General features: G+C 65.4%; 3 protein-coding genes across 8 annotated transcripts; 1 reads left to right on the plus strand and 2 right to left on the minus strand.

Annotated features, from left to right (window-relative positions):
* Positions 1-580: 580 nt before the first annotated feature.
* On the plus strand, positions 581-9359 carry EXTL1 (exostosin like glycosyltransferase 1). Of its 3 annotated transcripts, XM_040587727.1 has the most exons (13): positions 581-637; positions 1074-1241; positions 1384-2605; positions 5649-5742; positions 5826-5933; positions 6386-6505; positions 6597-6729; positions 6808-6926; positions 7299-7394; positions 8276-8362; positions 8549-8709; positions 8787-8958; positions 9042-9359. In XM_040587727.1, the coding sequence occupies exons 3-13, from the start codon at positions 1671-1673 to the stop codon at positions 9225-9227; spliced, it is 2211 nt and encodes a 736-aa protein (XP_040443661.1). In that variant the 5' UTR covers positions 581-637; positions 1074-1241; positions 1384-1670; the 3' UTR covers positions 9228-9359. The 3 variants fall into 3 exon arrangements, with proteins under 3 accessions (XP_040443661.1, XP_040443660.1, XP_040443662.1); XM_040587726.1 differs by lacking the exon at positions 581-637 and having other exon boundaries at positions 807-1241; XM_040587728.1 differs by lacking the exon at positions 581-637 and having other exon boundaries at positions 807-1241; positions 9150-9359.
* Positions 9360-9488: 129 nt separating this feature from the next.
* On the minus strand, positions 9489-13183 carry SLC30A2 (solute carrier family 30 member 2). The gene is made up of 8 exons (XM_040587776.1): positions 12159-13183; positions 11781-11992; positions 11400-11546; positions 10937-11090; positions 10694-10850; positions 10419-10524; positions 10190-10324; positions 9489-10107 (listed from the first exon to the last, which is right to left on the minus strand). Exons 1-8 carry the CDS (start codon positions 12608-12610, stop codon positions 9962-9964), a joined length of 1509 nt encoding a protein of 502 aa, XP_040443710.1. The 5' UTR covers positions 12611-13183; the 3' UTR covers positions 9489-9961.
* Positions 13184-13269: 86 nt separating this feature from the next.
* On the minus strand, positions 13270-16960 carry TRIM63 (tripartite motif containing 63). Of its 4 annotated transcripts, none has more exons than XM_040587842.1 (9): positions 16726-16960; positions 16443-16609; positions 15038-15206; positions 14650-14745; positions 14247-14480; positions 14100-14122; positions 13789-13913; positions 13600-13677; positions 13270-13492 (listed from the first exon to the last, which is right to left on the minus strand). In XM_040587842.1, the coding sequence occupies exons 1-9, from the start codon at positions 16882-16884 to the stop codon at positions 13482-13484; spliced, it is 1062 nt and encodes a 353-aa protein (XP_040443776.1). In that variant the 5' UTR covers positions 16885-16960; the 3' UTR covers positions 13270-13481. The 4 variants fall into 4 exon arrangements, with proteins under 4 accessions (XP_040443776.1, XP_040443775.1, XP_040443774.1 ...); XM_040587841.1 differs by having other exon boundaries at positions 13270-13495; XM_040587840.1 differs by lacking the exon at positions 13270-13492 and having other exon boundaries at positions 13517-13677; positions 15038-15203.
* Positions 16961-19102: the final 2142 nt, after the last annotated feature.

Here is a 19102-nt window from a genome sequence, read left to right on the forward strand (position 1 = left end):
CGTTTCAGTCCCTGCTCCCCGTCGCTACCCCATCGTGACCCCATTGCTGCCCTTCGGGGGCTCCCCGGGGGACTCCGGGGCACAGAAGGGCTGGGGGCCTGAAGGCACTCGAGGGCTGAGCCCACCGGGGCACGCTGCTCCCTTCGGGGCTCGGCACCGGCCCCCCTCTGCAAGCGGGGACGCGAGGGGGGACACGGGACGTGGGACGTCCCTCGCGTGGGGTCCCACAGCGGGCGGGCGGCGCAGGGACCCTGCGGAGCCCCGGGCACCTCCGGGCACCCCCGCGGTGTGCGGGGATCCCCCGTCCCACGTGGGCGCCCTGCGGCCGGCGGGGTACAGCCAATGGGAAGGCTCCGCAGAAGGGGGCTCCTCGGGTCCCGCCCACTGGCCGGCATGGGCCCCGCCCACGGGTGAGCGAAGGACCAATGGGAGGCAGGTGGGCGTGGCTAAGAGCGAATGTTGTGACGGTGGGAATAGGACACGGTGTAACAGATGGGGGGGGCACGGGGGGGGGGGCACCGAGGGGGGAGGCACGGAACGGGGGGGCACGGAACGGGGGGGCACGGAACGGGGGGGCACGGAACGGAGGAGTCACGGAGGGGGAGCACGGAGCAGGGAGAACGGGGGGAGCACGGAGGTGGGGCACGGAGGGGGGCACGGAACGGGGTGGGCACGGAGCGGTGAAAACGAGGGGAGCACGGAGGGGGGGGGCACGGAGCGGGGGGGCACGGAGCGGAGGAGCACGAAGCGGGGGGGCATGGGGCGGGGGAGCACGGAGGGGGGGGCACGGAGCGGGGGGGCACGGGGGGGTGATGGAGCACGGGGACCAGCCCGGCAGCGGGGGCCGGGCACTGACCAGGGCAGAGGGAAGGGGACAAGGGGACAGCCAGCCCCGGCGGGGGCAGCCAGCCGGCCGGGAGTCAACCCGCCCCGGGGCGGGGGGGGGACACCGGCAGCCTGACACGGGGCAGGCGGACAGGCAGGCACGGGGGGCACAGCCAGCCGGGGGACACGGGGACAGGCAGCCCGCGGCAGGGCCAGACGGACAAGGTGACACGGGACCCCCCCCGCAGGCACCCCCGGGGCAGGCGAGCCCCCCGGGCCCGGGTCTGCGCGGAGCCGGGCGAGGCGGCGCAGCTGGAGCGGGGGGGAGCCCGGCCCGGCCCGGGGATGCGGCCGGCGGGGACTCGCGGCGTGGGACAGCGGGGCCCGACCCCCCCCGGCGCTGCGTGTCCCCGCAGGTAACGGGCGGAGGGAGCGGGTGGGCGCTCCGCGGGGAGGGTGTTATTTTGGGGGGGGGGGGTCCCCCGCTGGGGGGACCTTGCGGTGACACGGTTGGCGGTGGCAGCGGACGGCGACGGCGCGACCTCTCCCCTTCCCCAGGGATTTGAAGCTGGGCCAAGCGGCGATGGGAATGTCATTGTCGCAGCCCGGGGACCCGACGCAGTAAAGGCGGTCCCGAGCTCTGCCCCGCACCGCTCGGCGGGGCCGCGGGAGGACCGGGGGTCCATCGCCCTCCCGCAGGCTGCGGGGGCTGCAGGAGCACCTGGGGGCCGGGAGCCATCCCACCATCCCACCGCCTGCTCGGGGACCCACCGGGACATCAGCCTTTCCACTGGACTCTGGCGCCTGTCAGAGCCCGATGAGGAGCCGGGGCCGTGCATGACCCTATGCAGACCAGGAAGAAATACATTTTCCTGACTTTCCTTGCCTCTTGGCTCCTGCTTTTCTTCTTTGGAGGAGACCAGCTACGCCGTTTCCCTTTCTTTTCCGGGAGGAAAGTCAAAGCCCGGAGGAACTGGCCACACTGGACGGATCGGTCCCTTCTCACCAGCTTTGCGGACCCCAGGGAGCTCCAGGGCAATGAGGACCCCTCACTGCCATCGCCCCGGGAGCGGCGGGCGGCACGGTTGAGCGTCTACAAGAACAGCAGATGTCGGATGGAAACCTGCTTCGACTTCTCCAGGTGCGAGAAGCACGGCTTCAAAGTCTTCACCTACCCTCGGGAGAGGGACCAGCCCCTCTCAGAGAGTTACAGCAAAATCCTCGCCTCCCTTGAGCGCTCCCGCTACTACACCCCCAACCCCGAGGAAGCCTGCCTCTTCATCCTCAGCATCGACACGCTGGACCGCGACCATCTCTCGGGTCAGTATGTCCGGAACGTTGATGAGAAAATCCGCGGCTTCCCGCTCTGGAACGGTGGCCGTAACCATCTCATCTTCAACCTCTACTCGGGCACTTGGCCCAACTACACCGAGGACCTGGGCTTCGACATTGGCCAGGCCATCCTGGCCAAAGCCAGCTTCTACACCGACAGCTTCAGGCCTGGCTTCGACATCTCCATCCCTCTCTTCTCCAAGGACCACCCGCAGCGCGGCGGGGAGAGGGGGTGGTTGTACCAGCGCTCGATCCCCCCCAAAAAGAAATACTTGTTGGTGTTCAAGGGGAAGCGGTACCTGACCGGCATCGGCTCCGGCACCAGGAACGCGCTGCACCACATCCACAACGGGAAGGACATCATCTCGCTCACTACCTGCAAGCACGGCAAGGACTGGGAGAAGCACAAGGACACCCGTTGCGACAAGGATAACGTCGACTACGAAAAGTGAGTCGGAGATGAGGTGGGAAAGGGGGTCTATGGTGGGGGGGGGGGGACACCCCACAAATGTTCCTGCCCCTCTGCAGGGTGCAGCCGTGCCCATCTGTGGCAGCTGGAACTCCAGGCGTGGGGTGAGAGGGAAGTTTTGGGCTCTTCCCAAAGTAGGTTTTGGTTTCCATAGTGGGGAGCGAGGCGCTGATTGTTCAGGGCTTTCGTATTAAAGTTCAAGTAATCTGGCGAGAGCGGCTTGTATCTGCAATCACCGCGGCCGCCTCTAATACGATTTCCCTTTTCCCTAACACTGATGAATGATGCTTTTCTTCTCCCCCCTCCTGCCCTCCCCTAAGATAAATGTTTCTCTTGGAGATGAGCCCGAAACACCCCCCCCTCACTGGCTCCACTAAAAATCCCACAAAACTGGTGGGTCCTTGGGCATCCCAGCACGGACAGCCCTGAGTTGATGTGGACATGGTGGGATGGGGGTGCCCCTGTCCTGTGTCACCCCTTGCAAATGGGGATGGTGGCAACAGCATGTGATGCACCTTGGTGGAAAAATTGGGGGACCGAAGCTCTGTGAGGGTGGAGGCTCTGTGCTGTGGGGCACACACCGGCTCCTCACCTCCCCACCCTGTCACCTGGGACCTGTCACCAGCTGCCTGCTCCAGGGCAGGTCAGCACAGACCCCCGTCCTGCTGGCGATGGGCAGGTCCCCGTCCCATTGCCTGGGGACGTTCTGCAGCCACCCAGCCGGAGAGCAGATGGGGAGAGGCCACGCTGGGCATGATCCTCAAAGCATCTTAGGAGGTGCTGGGAGGTAAAAGCGGAGCCGGGGTGCTGTGGGCACCGGGATTAGCCAGGGCTTTGGGGTGGCTCCGGCACCACGTGGCCCTGTCTGGTGGCTGTCACCAGCCCGGCAGGGTCAGCCCCTGCAGCAGAGACTTTTTGGGGACGGAGCATTGCAGGATGGTGCGAGATGCTGTGGGCTGATGGGACAGGGGGGCCCAGGTCTGCGCTGTGCCATGGCAATGGGTGGTGGGATGGGAAACCCCCCTCCTGCCAGGCCCAGGTAATCCCCTAATGCCGTTTGCAAGTACGGGGAGATTTACACCTCGCCTGGGACGGCCTTGGGCAGCAGAGAGATGGGGAGCACGTGGCACAGGGCAGCGTGCTCCTGCGTGACCCCCGGCTTCTGCCATCCTGCTTGTCCCCACGGGACACCCAGGCAAAAAGCCATCCATGTCTCCATCACGCTGGGCGAGCTCTGCCTGACCTCACGTCGGGGATTTATTTTCCCTGTGCCGGGAAAAGATGTCCCCAGACACAGGACATCTGAGACGATGGATGCAGGACAGTGGGGAGGTGACAACCACGGTTGGCAAAGTGAGACCCCAGCTGTCCCCTTCACCTGGGGCACTGGGGACGTCCCCGTTTGCTCAGCGCAGCAGAGGAAGGTTTTGCTGGGGGTTCCATCCTGCTCCTCACAACAAACCTGTTCTGTGCCCGGATAAAGGGCGGCTTGTAGCAGCGCCGTGGGCTGCCCCGGGTTGACAGCAACCCAGGCAGGTTGGGAAAGGTTCTCTGGAGCCACTGGGTCCCCCGGCGGCACCGTGCCTGGCCAGATCCGTGGAGGGGCCGGACGGAGGGAGCACGGTGGGCGCCCGTCCCAGCTCCTAACAAAACAAGGAAGCCCTGACGGTGTGATTACTCGGAAACCGCAGCGCGTCAGAAGCAAAGTATTTCCATCGGGAGGTTTTGGCCCCGCAGCCCAGCCGGCGCCAGCTTCCCCACGACGGCTGCCTGCGAGGGGGAGCCTGCCCATGGCCGCTCTGCCCCCCGGGACACATCCTGCTGCCCGCCCAGCCCTGGCACTGGGAATGGCCCTGTGGAGGTGCTGAGGGTCACAGCCGGGTTTGGGGTTCCCAAGGAGCCCCGAGGGTGAGCGCTGGCAGTGTCTGGCCCTGGGGATGTGGCTGCTCCTGCTGCAGTTTCTTGGGGTGGGGGGTCTGGGCCCTGTTGAACCGTGCTCGCCCCTCTGGCAGGTCGCTTGGCTAGGAGCTGGGGTGTTAACGAGGCAGGGTGTGCTAGTGGGGTTGTCGGCATCCATTGGAGACATTGGGGTGGTTCATCCAGAGGTGGGTTTTGATCGTAAAACTTTGTGCCTTGCCATTGTGGCCGGTTTCCCACATCCCGGGGTGCCAGGATGCTCCAGGGTGCTCCAGCACCCATGGAAGGGACACATCCTCAACCCTCAGGCTGGCATCAGCCCCACGCCCCCACCACAGGGACACCCTTCCCCCTGGGGACCAGCACATTTCAGGCAATCCCTTTGGCCTCATGGCCCCCCCAGCTGGACCACGCACATCCCCCCCAGCCCATCCAGGACCCGGCTGCCCCATCCCTCCCTCCCCGCGGGCAGGAACAGACGGGGTCTGTCCCGACCTAAAGTCAATATTGGATTTTCTGGCGTGGTCACAGGGACCCGGCAGCCGCCGTGCCGCTCCCCACTGACCACACAGAAGGGGCTTTCATAGCCCCACAGCATGAGACTGGGGCGGGGGGGGGGGCACGCTGCCTGCACCCCTGCCAGCAGCCAGCCCTCTGCCACTGCCGAAGCGCTGCCAGGGCAGGCAGGGCTGGTCCTGCCCGGCAAGCCTGGGCTTGGCAGAGGAGTCGCTGCAGTTTCGGGCTCGGGGGTTTGGGTGCTGGCTTTGCCTGGGGTTTCATTACGGGCAGGTGGAGGGAGCTGGGTAGTGCCTTTGAAGGGCACTGGGGGTCTCATCCTGACCCCCCCCCCTCTTTAAGCGATGCCCGGGTGCATGCCCCCATTACTCATGATGCATCACTCGTGAGCATCTCTGCTCCACCGGCCCCACCGAGCCAGGGCTGTTCAGAGCCCAAATCAGCCCCGATCAATCCTAACGCTGCCCTGGGCTGGTCCCACACCCCCCCAGGAGGGATGCTCAGCCTTGCCAGATGCCAGTGAGACCACTCGGGATGCTCACAGGTCAGGGGGGGCCATGCCTGACCCCCACCCCATCTCCCATCCCAGGTTCGACTACCAGGAGCTGCTGCACAACTCCACCTTCTGCATCGTGCCCCGGGGCAGGCGCTTGGGCTCCTTCCGCTTCCTGGAGGCACTGCAGGTACAGCGTGGGGGTGGGACACAAGGGACCCCTCTCCCGGGGGCTGGAGGATCTGTCCCAGCCCTTGTGGGGTCCTGCTACAGGCTGCCTGCATCCCCGTGCTGCTGAGTGATGGCTGGGAGCTGCCCTTCGCCGAGGCCATCGACTGGAGCAAAGCAGCCGTCGTGGGCAGCGAGAAGCTGCTGCTGCAGGTACAGTGGCCGGATCCTGCCCATGCTGGACACGAGGGACCCCCCGAGTGCCAATACTGGTGGTGGTGGAGCCCCCAGCCAAGCTTGGGGGTGAAACCACCACAGCTGAGCCCAGCAGCCCTCCCGCGGGTGGATGCAAGAGGGTCTCATCCAGCCTGCAGCTGGGGGTCCCATCCCACCCACAGCCCAGGGTATCGTTCATCTCGGGGGGTGGGGGTGGGGGGGGAGGGGGGAGTGCTGAGCATCTCCCCAGACCCAAAACCTTTGGAGGTCCTGGGCCAGATCCTGCTCCAGAGAGAGGAGGTGGCAGAGCCGTAGCAGGGTAGTGGCACAGCATCCTTGGCCAGGGGGTGTCCTTTGGGATGGCATGGAGGTGGTGGAGGGGAGACAGCCCTGCTGGGGGGGGCGGGGCGGGCCAAGGTGAGAGACCATCTCCCCCTCCGCTGGCACAGATCCCCTCCACCGTCCGCTGCATCCACCCGGAGCGCGTGCTGGCTTTCCAGCAGCAGACGCAGTTCCTGTGGGATGCATATTTCTCCTCTGTCGACAAGATCGTGCACACCACGCTGGAGGTGAGCCCCCCCACCACCTTCTCCCCCCCGCCCCCCCCCGCTCCTGGGGTCACAACCTGCATGCTGCGAGCATCACTCTGGCCTCTGGCAGATCATCAAGGACCGGCTGCTCCCGCACCGTTCCCGCTCCCGCTTCCTCTGGAACACGCTGCCGGGGGGGCTCCTGGCCCTGCCTGACTTCTCCACCCACCCCGGGGACTTTCCCTTCTACTACCTGCAGCAGGGTAGGACCCCCTGCCCCGGCTGGGCACCGCAGACTCGGTGCGTGCCACAACGCCTATTCTCTCCCCCTCTTCTGGCAGGTTCCAGCCCCTCTGGGAAGTTCACAGCTTTCATCCGGGCCATCTCGCCAGTGGGGTCCCTCTCCCAGCCCATCCTCAGGCTCATCCAAGCCGTCTCCGGCTCCCAGTACTGCGCCCAGGTGGGGGGTGCTGAGCCCTGCGCCGCTCGGTGCAGCTCTTGCAAGTGCAGTGGGAGGGCTGGGGCAGGGTCCCATGGGCTGGGAAGGGCACGGGTGGGTTTAGGGGTGGGAGTGGGTGGCTGATGTTGTCACCCTTGGGTGGCAGAGCTGTGTCTCCAGCCCACTAGGGTGGAGGTGGGACCACCTGTGGCTTTATTCTGGTCCAAACAGCCAAGGGATGGTTGTGGGGTGGGGTGAGCTGGCTGGAGCAGGTCCCGCTGTGGGACCGGGGGGGCTCGGCCATGGCCACCCTGCAAACACCGATGCACCAACGCACCCCGATGGGTCAGCCCGGCCAAACACCCCTGGACACGCCGGTGCTCCCCCCTGCAGATCCTGGTGCTGTGGAGCTGCGAGAAGCCACCACCGCCGAGTGGGAAATGGCCCCAGACCACCGTGCCTCTGACCATCATCCAGGGCAGCAGGAAGGTGAGAGGAGCCAGGATGCAAACAGGGAGGTGGGACACGGGGCAGGGAGCCAGGACACGGGGCAGGGAGCTGGGACACGGGGCAGGGAGCTGGGACACGGGGCAGGGAGCTGGGACATTGCACAGGGAGCTGGGACACGGGGCAGGGAGCTGGGACACGGAGCTGGGACACGGGACAGGGAGCTGGGACACGGGGCAGGGAGCTGGGACATGGAGCTGGGACACGGGGCAGGGAGCTGGGACACGGGGCTGGGACATGGGCTGGGAGCTGGGACATGGAGCAGGAAGGTGGGACATGGGACAGGGAGCTGGGACATGGGGCAGGGAGCTGGGACACGGAGCTGGGACACGGGACAGGGAGCTGGGACATGGGGCAGGGAGCTGGGACACGGAGCTGGGACACGGGGCAGGGAGCTGGGACACGGAGTTGGAACACGGGGCAGGGAGCTGGGACACGGGGCAGGGACATGGGCTGGGAGCTGGGACATGGAGCAGGAAGGTGGGACATGGGACAGGGAGCTGGGACACAGGGCAGGGAGCTGGGACACGGAGTTGGAACACGGGGCAGGGAGCTGGGACACGGGGCAGGGACATGGGGCTGGGAGCTGGGACATGGGGCAGGAAGGTGGGACATGGGGCAGGGAGCTGGGACACGGGGCAGGGACATGGGGCTGGGAGCTGGGACATGGGGCAGGAAGGTGGGGCATGGGGCAGGGAGCTGGGACACAGGGCAGGGAGCTGGGACACGGGGCAGGGAGCTGGGACACGGGGCAGGGAGCTGGGACACGGAGCTGGGACACGGGGCAGGGAGCTGGGACACGGGGCAGGGAGCCGGGAAACCCACCCCATGGCACATCTCAACCTGGTTTTCCCCCCCTGTAGCTCAGCGACCGCTTCTTCCCCTACGCGGCCATTGGGACGGACGCCGTGCTGAGCCTGGACGAGCACACCAGCCTCTCGACCAGCGAGGTGAGGCCATGGGCGCCGCAGTCCCCAGCCCCGTGGGTGCTCAGCGGTCACCCCAGGCTGGCAGGGAGCGGTGCCCGCTGTCCCCATGTCCCCACAAACACGCCTCCAGGGGAAGGCAGAGGTGGCAGTGGGCCCCCTCCCGTGGGTCCCTGCAGCCGGGTGACACTGTCCCCTGTCCCATGCCAGGTGGATTTTGCCTTTGGGGTGTGGCGCAGCTTCCCCGAGCGCATCGTGGGCTTCCCCACGCAGAGCCACTTCTGGGACCCCGAGCAGAGGCGCTGGGGCTACACGTCCGAGTGGACCAACGAGCTCTCCATCGTCCTCACCGCTGCTGCCTTCTACCACAGGTACCTGGTGGCAAAAGGGCCGGTGGGGTGGGGGACTTGGCTGCATCCTGGCCCCCCCCCCCCCTCCCCCCCCCCAGGTATTATCACAGCCTCTTCACGGAGTATCTGCCAGTGGGGTTGAGGGAGCTGGTGGACGGGCTGGCCGCCTGCGAGGACATCCTGATGAACGTCCTCGTGGCTGCTGTCACCAAGCTGCCACCCATCAAGGTCACCCAGCGCAAGCAGCACAAGGAGAATGTGCCCCAGCAGGTAGGGTGCAAGGATGGGGATGTGGGTGGACCCCTGGCTGGGGAGTGGAGCCCCTCACCCCCCTGCGCTTTCCTCCTGCCAAGGTGAAGGGCACGGCGGGGGCGGCCGGCGGCCGGCGTTTCTCCCAGCGGCAGGATTGCCTCAACCAGTTGGTGGACTGGTTCGGCTACATGCCCCTGGTGTCCTCCCAGCTGCGCCTGGACCCTGTCCTCTTCAAGGACCAGGTCTCCATCCTGCGCAAGAAATACCCACGCTTGGAGAAACCCTGAGAGCTGCGGGGGATCGGGGTGGGGGTGCCCCGTTCCGGGTGCACGGAGCCCTCCCGGCGCAGGCGGTCGCTGCTGACGGGGTTTTACTCGTTGTTGGGTTTTACCAGTGCAATAAAGGTGGGTGGAGAGGCAGAGTCCGGCCGGTGGCTGTGGGATGTGGGGCAGCGGGATGTGCCGGGCAGGGAGCACCGGCAGCATACCGGGATTTTGGTGTGCTGGTGTTTCTGCCGTTTCTGTCATCGGCGGCTGCCCAGCCACCCTGGGAATCCACCGTCCAGCACCCAGCCGTGCGCGCAGCCCCCGGCCTCAGCCCCGCGGGGAGGGCGAGCGCTTTGGCTTCCCAAGGACAAACAGCGGAGCGATAAGAGGCAAGAGCAGGGCGAGTGTGTCCTCCCTCCCCCATGCTGGGATAGATCCCCCCTCAGCCCCCGGGCACCCCAGCACCCCACTGCCATACAGTGCTCCCCGAAGAAGGGAAAAGGGTTTTTTCAGCTGCTTTCCCTCCCAGCTGAATAGAAATAGGGAAAATTAGGGCTGCTAGCCTCCAACGGCTGCTCTGCTCCGGCTCCCACAGCCGTGGGTCCATCCTTGCTGCCTTTGCTTCTATCAGGCACCTGAGATAACACCCCGGCGCCGCCGGACCTAACAACCCTCCCTGCACACACCCTGTGCTCTGCTTTATTTTCCGTTCATAAAAAGTCCCCCCCAGGACACGAGGGGGCTGCCAGGGGGGCTCAGTCACGGGGGGGCTGGCACTCCTGGCAGTCCCGCATCTCCTCGGAGTAGCTCTCCACCTGGATGGTGGTGGTGTGGAAGCGGAAGGTGCCCTGCAGCCGGGAGCTGGCCTCCTCCAGCACCTCCTGTGCACTGGCACCCGCATCTGCAAGGGGCGAGGGAGTGCATGTCGGGGTGCAGGTGGACCCCAAATCCCCCTCCCCTTCCACTGCGTCCCCGACACTCACTGATGGCGATGTGCACTGAGAGCAGTGGCTGCGCTGCTGTCAGCGCCCAGATGTGGAGGCTGTGCACGGCCTCCACACCCGCCACCGCCAGCAGCGTCTCCTGCACAGCGTTGAAGTCCATCCCTTTGGGGGTGCCTGGGGAGGGAGAGCTGTGGGTGCTGGAGGGACAGGGGCCGCAGCACCTATGGGTGGCACCATGGCACAGACCCACCCCCCAGCGGGTCCCTACCCTCCATGAGGACGAGGAGGACGTCACGGAGGATGGTCAGTGTCGTCCCCAGCACCAGTGCAGAGAAGAGGAAGGTGCAGATGGGATCCACATACTTGTACTCGGGCTGAAGGGGGTGGGAGAAGGTGAGGCCCCTCTGGCACCCCAAATTCCCATCGGCACCAGCAGGGAGGGGACACGATCCCTTCCATCTCACCCCTGTGCCTGGCCAGGGCTGGCTGAAGCCACTGTCCCCATGTCCCCAGCATCCCCTTTGCCCCCACTAACACCCAGACCTTAAAGAAGATGATGTAGGATGCGATGAGGACACCGACACTCTGCAGCAGGTCCCCCACGATGTGGATAAAGGCGGCACGGACGCTGGGGTTGGGCTGCTCGCCAGCTGCCCCGTGGCTGTGCCCGTGCCCCGTCTGGTGCAGAGCCACCCCCATCCTGCGAGCAGGGCAGTGGTGACAGCCCTGGGGCCACCAGGCATGGGGTGGGGGACACCAAGGAGGGCGAGAGCCGCCTGTACGTACACGATGTTAACGGCCACAGCGCAGGCAGAGGTGATGAGCATGACGCTGCCCTCGATGTCGTAGTCGGCCAAGAGCAAGCGCTGGGCCGCCAGGTAGACCAGGACGCCTGTCACCACCCAGATGGAGAGCACGGAGAGCAGGGCGCCCAAGATCTCTGTGGAGAGCCCCCCCAATCCCACATTGCTGCTTCGCTGCCGTGCCAAGCCTGACCACACTCCCAGTCCCTCCAGCAGCACTGGAGCACGGGGTGGGCACTCAGCACCCATCCCTGGGGTTGCTCCCTGCATGGGGACAGCGGTGCCTCTGCCCTCTCCTGCCCATGCACGTGGTGCTGGGGGTCCCCACGCCCCCCAGGGCTCCCTGAGTCAGCCAGTCCCCACGGGGAGGGCACCCTGGGGTGCTCTGGGTGCTCCCTGAGGTCTCCAGGAGCAGAACAGCCACCCTGGGGGTGCTGCCCCGTTACCTGCCCGGTGCCAGCCAAAGTTCATGGTTTTGGTGGGGGGGCGTGAGGACACCCAAAGCGCAGAGAGGCTGATCATGATGCTGGCGAAGTCCGTCAGGAGGTGGGCTGCGTCCGTCAGGATGGCCAGGCTGTGTGCCAGGTACCCGCCTGCGGAGCGGGGACAGCGGGGACGTCGGGGGGGCACGGGGGGCCCCAAACCAGGTCACCCCGTGCCACAGTGTGGGCTCCACTGGGTGCTTTGACCCACCAAAAAGCAACGGGGAGCCCTGCCCCCACCCTGCCTGCGCCCGTGGCGGGGAATCAGGGCAAGAGGGGCTGCAGGCACCCCCTGGGGGTACCCCATAGGGACCCCCCCAGCCGGACCCTGCACCCCCCACTCACCCACAGCTTCCCCCACCATGAAGACGAGGCAGATGCCGGCGGCCAGGTAGAGCTTCCTGCGTGCCCGCTGCTGCTGGCCGGGGTGGCCGGTGACCCCCTGTGCGTGGCAGTGCCGGCCGCGCCGTGCGCCCAGCTCCAGGGCAGCCCCCTGCCCCTGCCCCTGCCCCTGCCCCGGGCTGTGCCCGCTCCTCTGCGCAGCCCCCAGGCAGGACCTGCCGGCGAGAGGGGGGCTGGAGCGGGGGGCTGGAGCGGGGGGCTCGGGGGGGGTTCGGATCCCAGTGCTCCCCCCCAGCCCCAGCCCCAGCCACACACCCCACCTGGGAGCCCCACGGGGAAGAGGGGGCGCCGCACCCCCAGCCCCCCTGGGCACCCCCCTACCCGCCTGCGCCCTCGCTCAGCAGGTGCCGTTTCTCCTCGCCGGCTGCCATCGTCCCGCGGGGCGGGGGGCCAGGCTGGGTGACCCCGGCGTGTGGCCCCCGGTGGCGTGTGGCCGCGCTGGTGGCGGCCGGTGGCCTTGGCCCGTGTGAAGTGGCGGGGACTCGTGTGCAAAGCCCGGCCGAGGGAGGGAGGGGGCCAGGCCGGCTGCAAAGCGCCTGCGGCCGCCTGCCCCACACGGCCCCTGGGGGGCTGCTGGGGGGGGGAGTGCTCTGTGACCCCCGTGGGCACCCTCCAGGACCCACACACCGGGGCACGGATGCAGCCCCCGAGGCTGGGGGAGGATGGAACATCGCTCCATCTCCCCTAAGGGCACCCAGTACCCCCCTCCCCGCTGAGCACCGCCCCCCCCCCCCCCCCCCCCCCGAGTTTAGATCCAGCTGCAGAGCAGCCATGTGACAGATAAGCCTGGGACCAGCCCCCTCCCCAGCAGTGACTCCTGCCCACCACCCCAGATGAGGAGCACTAATTGCCCTGGAGCTAATTGCAGTTGTGGCATAGCCCAGAGCACCGCTGCGGGCGCTGCCTCAGTTTCCCTTCAACCAGGTGCTGAGCATGGGCTTGTGCTTTTGCAGGAGAAAATTTTTTTGGGGGTATTTTTGCATTCTCAGTATAGTTTTGCAGTTGCGTGAGCTCAGCCAGCAGCAAACCAGTTGCTCAATGCCGATGCTGTCCCCACTTCGGGGACTGGCACAGCCTGGAGCATCCTCACCCCTGTCCCCGCCACGTCCCCAGGCCTGGGCAAACACTGGTCCTGGGCACCCCATCACCAGGAGATAAATCCTGCCACATGCCAACCCATCACATCCCTGGGCTGGCGGCCAGGCACGGGGTGCCAGCGCTGCCAGAGGTGCTAATGAGGCCGAAAATTAATTGTTGGACTGGGATATGTCCCTCTGCCACTCCAGGTGCTGGCAGGGACACTGGTGATGACAGTGGCCCGGCAAACCCACCTGCATCCCCAGTGCCCATGGTGGGGTTGACAGACCGAGAGCAAGAGGCGAGGAAAAAAAAACCACCCAACACACCAGTTTTCTTTACAAAATACACAAAATTCAAATCCGTGACAATTATATACAAAACAAGGAAGATACAAAACGTGCGGAATTGTTCTGTTTGCACCCGTATAGAAAAGTGTCCCGTGCTGGAGCAGGTGCTGGCTCGCGAGGCTGCCAGCCCCTGCGGTGTGTCCCCCACCGGCCCGAGTCCCATCGCTGGGCATCCTGCGCCCGCGGTGTCCCTCCTGTGCCGGCGGTGTCACCGCGGCTACTGGGGAGCTGCTGGGGGGAGAGGATGGGGGGTCAAGGGGGGTCCAAGCCCCTGGAGCTCCCCCGTGGGTGCTCCAGGGTCCTGGGGAGGTGAGCTCAGCTGTGCTGCCCCTTACCCATCACCACCCTCTCGGGCACTGCGTCCTCCTCTATGTCTTCTTCCTCCCCATCAAAGTACTCCTCATCTTCCTCGGCTGCAAACAGGCAGCCAAACGTCACCCCAGGGCCACCAGGAAAGGCGAGGGGTGCCACTGGGTCAGTGGGAGTTGGTAAAGGGGCATCGGGGGGGTCAGGGGCTGAATTACCGGGGCTGAAGTCCAAGGTGCGGACCGCCTCGGCGAGGTGGTCCAGGCTCACTGAGAAGGCGTCCATGCTCTCGTAGCCGTGCTCGATCTTCTCCAGCCTGCCGCCCTTGGATGCCTCCACGATCCTGGGCAGGGAGAGCATGGTTGTGTCCCCCCTTCCCCTCACTGAGCTGGGGGACAGCGGGGTGCCAGGGTGGGGGGCCGCACACCCCACACTCGCTGCCTGGGCACCACTGGCAAAGCCTTGCGGCCAAATCCTGCCCAGCTGCAGGGCTGAGGGTCACTGCATTGTCCCCAGTTTGGACACTTACGTTTTAATGAGCTGCTTGGCATTCTGCAAGAGGGGAGCAAGAGAAAAGTGGTGAGTGAAGCCACGTGGCAGCCGTCCAGATGTCCCCAAGCCCGTGGGGACCCCATGCGGGCACCAGTAGGGATGGGGGGAGGTTTGGGGGTCTCACCATGAGGAAGGTGGCCCCCCCGGTCTCCTCCATGGCTTGGATGGCTGTTTCCACCAGCCGGCTTGACTTCTCCAGCTGCTCCTTGTACTGGTGGATGAGGCCCTGGACGAAGCCCACCTTGTCGCCCTGCTCACGGGTGATGCGCTGGAGCAGCTCTGACTTCTTCTCCTCCAGCAGCGCTGCCAAGGCATCGAAGCGAGCGCACAGCTCCCGCTTGGCCGCCTCGCTGTTCTTCTGCAGGGACAAGGGACAAGGGATGCCACCTGTGTGTCCCTCAGCACCAGCAGCATCCCGGGGGCTTCCCTGCTCCGTGGGCTCCAGCTCCCCTCCCAGCTGTCCCAGATAACCCCCAGCTGAGGTTTCAGCCCGGGTTTCCGAGGGTTCCTTCTCCCCCTTTACTCACCTCGGTGCTCTGGCACGAGTCCTCCAGCTGGGAGATGATCGTCTGGATCCGGTCGTTCCCCGCCACCAGCATGGAGATGCAGTTGTTCAGCTCGGTCTGGGCAGGGGCAGAGGGACAGAAACAGCTTGAACCCCAGCGGGGAGGGGGGACATCTCCCACCCTGATGTGGGGACGGGCTGGGCAATGCCCAGCCCCAGCTCTGCTCCCCCCGTGTCCCCCACAAGCTGCAGCTGCTCTAAATATAGGCTGTCTCCTGGGCGAAGTCACCCGGGGGCTATTAATACCCCATGAGCGGGTCCCAGTGCTATTTGCGGCCACTCCAGCTCAGCACATCACCCTGGGACCTGCCATGTCCCCTGTGCCCCCCCTCAGCCCCCCCGCACAGCACCTTCTGGCCCTGGAAGATGGTTTGCAGGGGGGCAACCTCGCAGTCCTTGTGGGCACCAAAGACTTTGCACATGGAGCATGTGGGGACCTCGCAGGTGACGCAGTAAATGTTGATCCGCTCGTCCTCGTGCTCCTTGCACATGGGGTGCTCCCCCTTCTTCAGCGGCCTGCTGGAGAGAGCGCCACAGCCACGGTGATGTCCACGTCATGGTGACAACCCTAGCGGGGTGATGTCCCCATTGCGGTGACATCCCTGCCGCAATGATGTCCCCATTGCAGCAGCATCCCCGCCGATGCTGTGCAGGCACCACAGAATCAGGTCCCCAGGGAAGAGGACAGATCCTGGCGTAATCCCACGCTTCTCCTTCAGGAACCACTGGCCTCCATGCCTCTGTAAGCCCCAGGCCCAGTAAATCCCAGTTTAAACCAGTGTGGCACTGAGCACGGCAGCAGGGAGCACCGGTGGGTGGGGGGCCTGGGGCCACGCTCCAGGGACGCTACACAACTCCCTAATTTTAGCCTTGGGCTGCTGGGATTTGTTGTTGTCACCCAACGCGTGACCAGGGCTTGGGCACCCAGAAACCCCGGGGGGGTCCCAGCCAGGGGCTGCAGCCCAGTCATCCCCTCTGCAGCCAGGGGGGGTGTGGGGACAAGCCAAGCCGCTGGAGCAAAGACAGGGCTGGGCCCCCCAAGCCCCCCCGGCAGCCGCAGCCACCTGCCACGTGCCATCGTCCCCGTCCCCATGGCTTTCAAACAATATTTACAGTGGGGCAGGGAATTTGGCCAGGAGAACCTGTGACACACACACCCCCCCCCCGCTGCCCCCCAGCTGCGTGTTTTGACCAAGTGCCCCCCTCCCCCCCCCTCCAAACTGTCCCTCTGCCCCTTATCAGCCAACAGCACCCGCTGTCACCAGCAGAGTCTGGATTTGTCCCCCACACCTCAGATGTCCCATGAACGCTCCAGCTGCAGAGTGCAGGGCGGGGGGGTGGGACTGCCCTGGGACCCACCGCCCCCCTGAGCCACCCAGAGACCCAAACTGGTTAGGACTGGAAGGGGATTTGGGTCAGGGGAGGACGATTTGGGTCTGGAGAAGAAGTTTGGGGTTCAAGGAGGAAGATTTGGGTCTGGGGAAGAAGTTTGGGGTTCGAGGAGGAAGATTTGTGTCAGGGGAAGAAATCTGGGTTTAAAGGAGGAAGATTCGGATCTGGGGAGGAAGATTTGGATGGGGGACCACTGAGCCAGCAGAAAAGCCCCCCGATTTCTCGCCCAGCTGCCATCTCCTGTGGTCTCGACAATGGTGCTGTGGCTCGGGGGGTGGGCATCCCCACGTCCCCACATCTCTGTGTCCCCATGTTCCCCCCGGGACAAGGCACAAGACATCAGCCACAGCCCCCCAAGCCCACCTGGAGCACTCTTGCTTGTAGATGTCGATGATGTTCTCCACCAGCAGGTTCCTCTGCAGCCCGTAGACCCCATGACGGTCCAGCAGCACTTCGTGGCGACACGACGGGCAGCGGAATCGGCCCCCCGAAATCACGCTGCCCCGGCTCTGCCAGTACGGGTTGGCCGCCTGGGAGGGGAAGATGCACATCGGAGGGTCAATGAGCATCCCCACAGCACCACGAGCATCCCGGTGACCTCCAGCCCAGGCAGGGCGGGGGAATGGGCGCAGGGACCCCCTCTCACCTGGAAGACGTCATTGGCACACTTGCGGCAGAGGTTGTGCTGGCAGGGCAGGATCACCACCGGCTTGCTGAACATCTCCAGGCAGATGGGGCAGATGAGCTGCTTCTCCAGGCTCTCCATGGGATTGCCATCCCGCAGGATGCCGGCTTGGAAATCCATTGGCACGACGGTACACTCCTCTCACCCACTCTTGGCTGCCGGCAGCACCCCTCGTCCCGTTATTTATAAGTCGCTCCCTGGTCACGCGGAGCCAAATCCCAACGCGGGGTCGGGTGTCCTGGGAAGCAGCAGCACCTGTCACACGGGACTGAGCCATCGGGATGCCACCAGCTGCAGTAAACAAGCTGGGGACAGGCTGTCCGGGAGGCCCTACCCACCCGTGCCGAAACAAGAGCTGGGGGGCAAACAGGGCCAGGCTTTGCCCTGGGGCCAAATTCCCACACCCCCCCGGGGGCGGTGGGGCCAGATCCTGGGGCTGGAACCCCCCCAGCATCGGGGTTGGGGTGAGAAGGGGCAATAAACAGCCCCGCAGACATTAAGGCATCATGGTGATGCCAGGAATGGGTCAGAGCTGGGCTGGTGGCAGCCGGGGGTGGCTTGTACAGAGCATCTCCCTTTGCCACCCCCCCACCCCCCAAAATGTGACCACTTCTGGGGTCAACACACACCTTGCCAGTGGGTCCCCAGTGGGCTTGGAGGGGAGATGCAGCCCTGAAGCGACACAGCCCCCATGCCCCGCACATGCACTGGGGTGCCCCCTCCCCAGGCAGGGATGGGGGGGCTCTCCTGTACCCCCAGAGGCAGGGGCAGCCATGGGGAGGGCTGCGAGGGCTGCTCCCCAGGAGGGCATGCACGGCCATGACCCAGCTGTGCAACCCACTTGGTTGCAAAACCTGACCCAGAAATGGCTGGGGAGGGGGAAGCGGCTGAGCACAGCCCCTCGGGACCTGCACCCACCGGGGAAAACAGCCCCCGCGCACGGTGCCGGCCAGTGCGGTGATAAACAGGGTGCTGTGCCAAATGCCAGCACCCGTCTGCCCAGGGACCTGCGAATATTGGCAGCTGCAGCAGGAGAGAGGGGTAATTATAGCGCCGTTGCCTCTGGCTCATGCTGGGGGGGACGACAGGGGAGGGGGATGGTGGCTGCTGCTGTGGTGGACCACAGTGACTGCAGGGGGGGGGGGACAGGTGCTGGGGTGCAGAAGTAGAGGTGTACGTGGGTGCGAGAGTATGCGGGTGCATGGGTAAATGGGTGCAGGGGTGCAGTGGTATGTGGGTGCATGGGAACAGGGGTGAAAGGGTCCATAGGTGCATGGGTACCCAGGGACCGTAGGTGCATGGGTGCAGAGGTACATGGATGCATAGATGGTGCAGGGGTACACAGGAGGATGGGTACAGGGGTGCAAGGCTATACGGGTGCATAGGTGCATGGGTACACAGGGACCATGGGTGCATGAGTTCATGGGTGCATAGTTACATGCGTAAATAAAGCATGTGTGCAGGGGTACATGGGTGCTTGGGTGAAAAAGTCCATGGGTGCATAGGTACCCAGGAACCACGGGTACATGGGTGCAGAGGTACACAGGGATCATGGGTGCATAGTGACATGGGTAAATGGATGCATGGGTGCAGGAGTGCATGGGTGCGCAGGTGCAGGTGGACACAGGCAGACAGGCATGGGGGTGCAGGGGTATGCAGGGACGGTGGGTACACAGATGCACAAGTCCGTGGGCGCACAGAGCACCCTTCGTGCGGGGCAGGGCAGCCCCACGGCTGTTTGGGTGCTCCTTCCGGGCAGGCTCACATGTCGACCCAGTGACTGTGCTGGGACCAGCCAAGCACATCTTGCAAAATTGTCCCCGTTTCGGCACTTGGGGCTCTTCCAGGGAGGAGTGGCACGGCAGCAGGGCTGACCAGGCACGCGGGAGGGCAGCGTGGGGGTCAGCCACCGACCAGTGCTGGGAGAGGGGCACCCAGATGTGGACCCATCCCTACACCCCCGAGCTGGCCCTGCCAGGGACTGGCATTGATTAACTAATTGCTTCTGGGCTTGATTAAGGGGATTCGTGGGAATGGAGGGTTTATAATGCCCTAATCAGCTTTCAGAACCCACAAGGGGCTCGTTGGCCCCTAATTGGCTTGGGGCAGCTTAGGCAGGGCTGGGGGCACTAATCACCACTGGGCTCCTTCCCAATTAACCTGGCAGCGGCAGGAGAGCAGTTGCTCTGGTGGGGTGTATCTGAACGGCCTCTGCTTGGTCTCTGCCAGGCTCTGAGCAGGGGGTGGCCCTGGCTGCTCCCAGAATGGCCCCGTGGTGGGTGGGCAATGGGTGGAGGAGACAGCGGCGGCCGTGACAGGAGCCCTGCGCCCCCAGCTC

This window comes from Falco naumanni, chromosome 3, assembly GCF_017639655.2.
Source record: "Falco naumanni isolate bFalNau1 chromosome 3, bFalNau1.pat, whole genome shotgun sequence".
In the NCBI taxonomy this organism is placed as follows: Eukaryota; Metazoa; Chordata; class Aves; order Falconiformes; family Falconidae; genus Falco; species Falco naumanni.

Bases quoted from the DNA above. Each gene is read 5' to 3' on its own strand.
- EXTL1 (XM_040587727.1), top strand. From the start codon at position 1,671: ATGCAGACCAGGAAGAAATACATTTTCCTGACTTTCCTTGCCTCTTGG. The intron at 6,506-6,596 runs GTGAGCCCCCCC...GGCCTCTGGCAG, and splicing joins TCGTGCACACCACGCTGGAG to ATCATCAAGGACCGGCTGCT. The intron at 8,959-9,041 runs GTAGGGTGCAAG...CCTCCTGCCAAG, and splicing joins AGGAGAATGTGCCCCAGCAG to GTGAAGGGCACGGCGGGGGC.
- SLC30A2 (XM_040587776.1), bottom strand. From the start codon at position 12,610: ATGGCTGCTCTGCAGCTGGATCTAAACTCGGGGGGGGGGGGGGGGGGG. The intron at 10,851-10,936 runs GTACGTACAGGC...CCCTGCTCGCAG, and splicing joins GCTGTGGCCGTTAACATCGT to GATGGGGGTGGCTCTGCACC. The intron at 10,108-10,189 runs GTGAGTGTCGGG...CGCCCCTTGCAG, and splicing joins CTCAGTGCACATCGCCATCA to ATGCGGGTGCCAGTGCACAG.
- TRIM63 (XM_040587839.1), bottom strand. From the start codon at position 16,884: ATGGATTTCCAAGCCGGCATCCTGCGGGATGGCAATCCCATGGAGAGC. The intron at 15,207-16,442 runs GTGGGCTTGGGG...CGCTCTCTCCAG, and splicing joins TACAAGCAAGAGTGCTCCAG to CAGGCCGCTGAAGAAGGGGG. The intron at 13,678-13,788 runs GTAATTCAGCCC...GCCTGTTTGCAG, and splicing joins CACCTTGGACTTCAGCCCCG to CCGAGGAAGATGAGGAGTAC.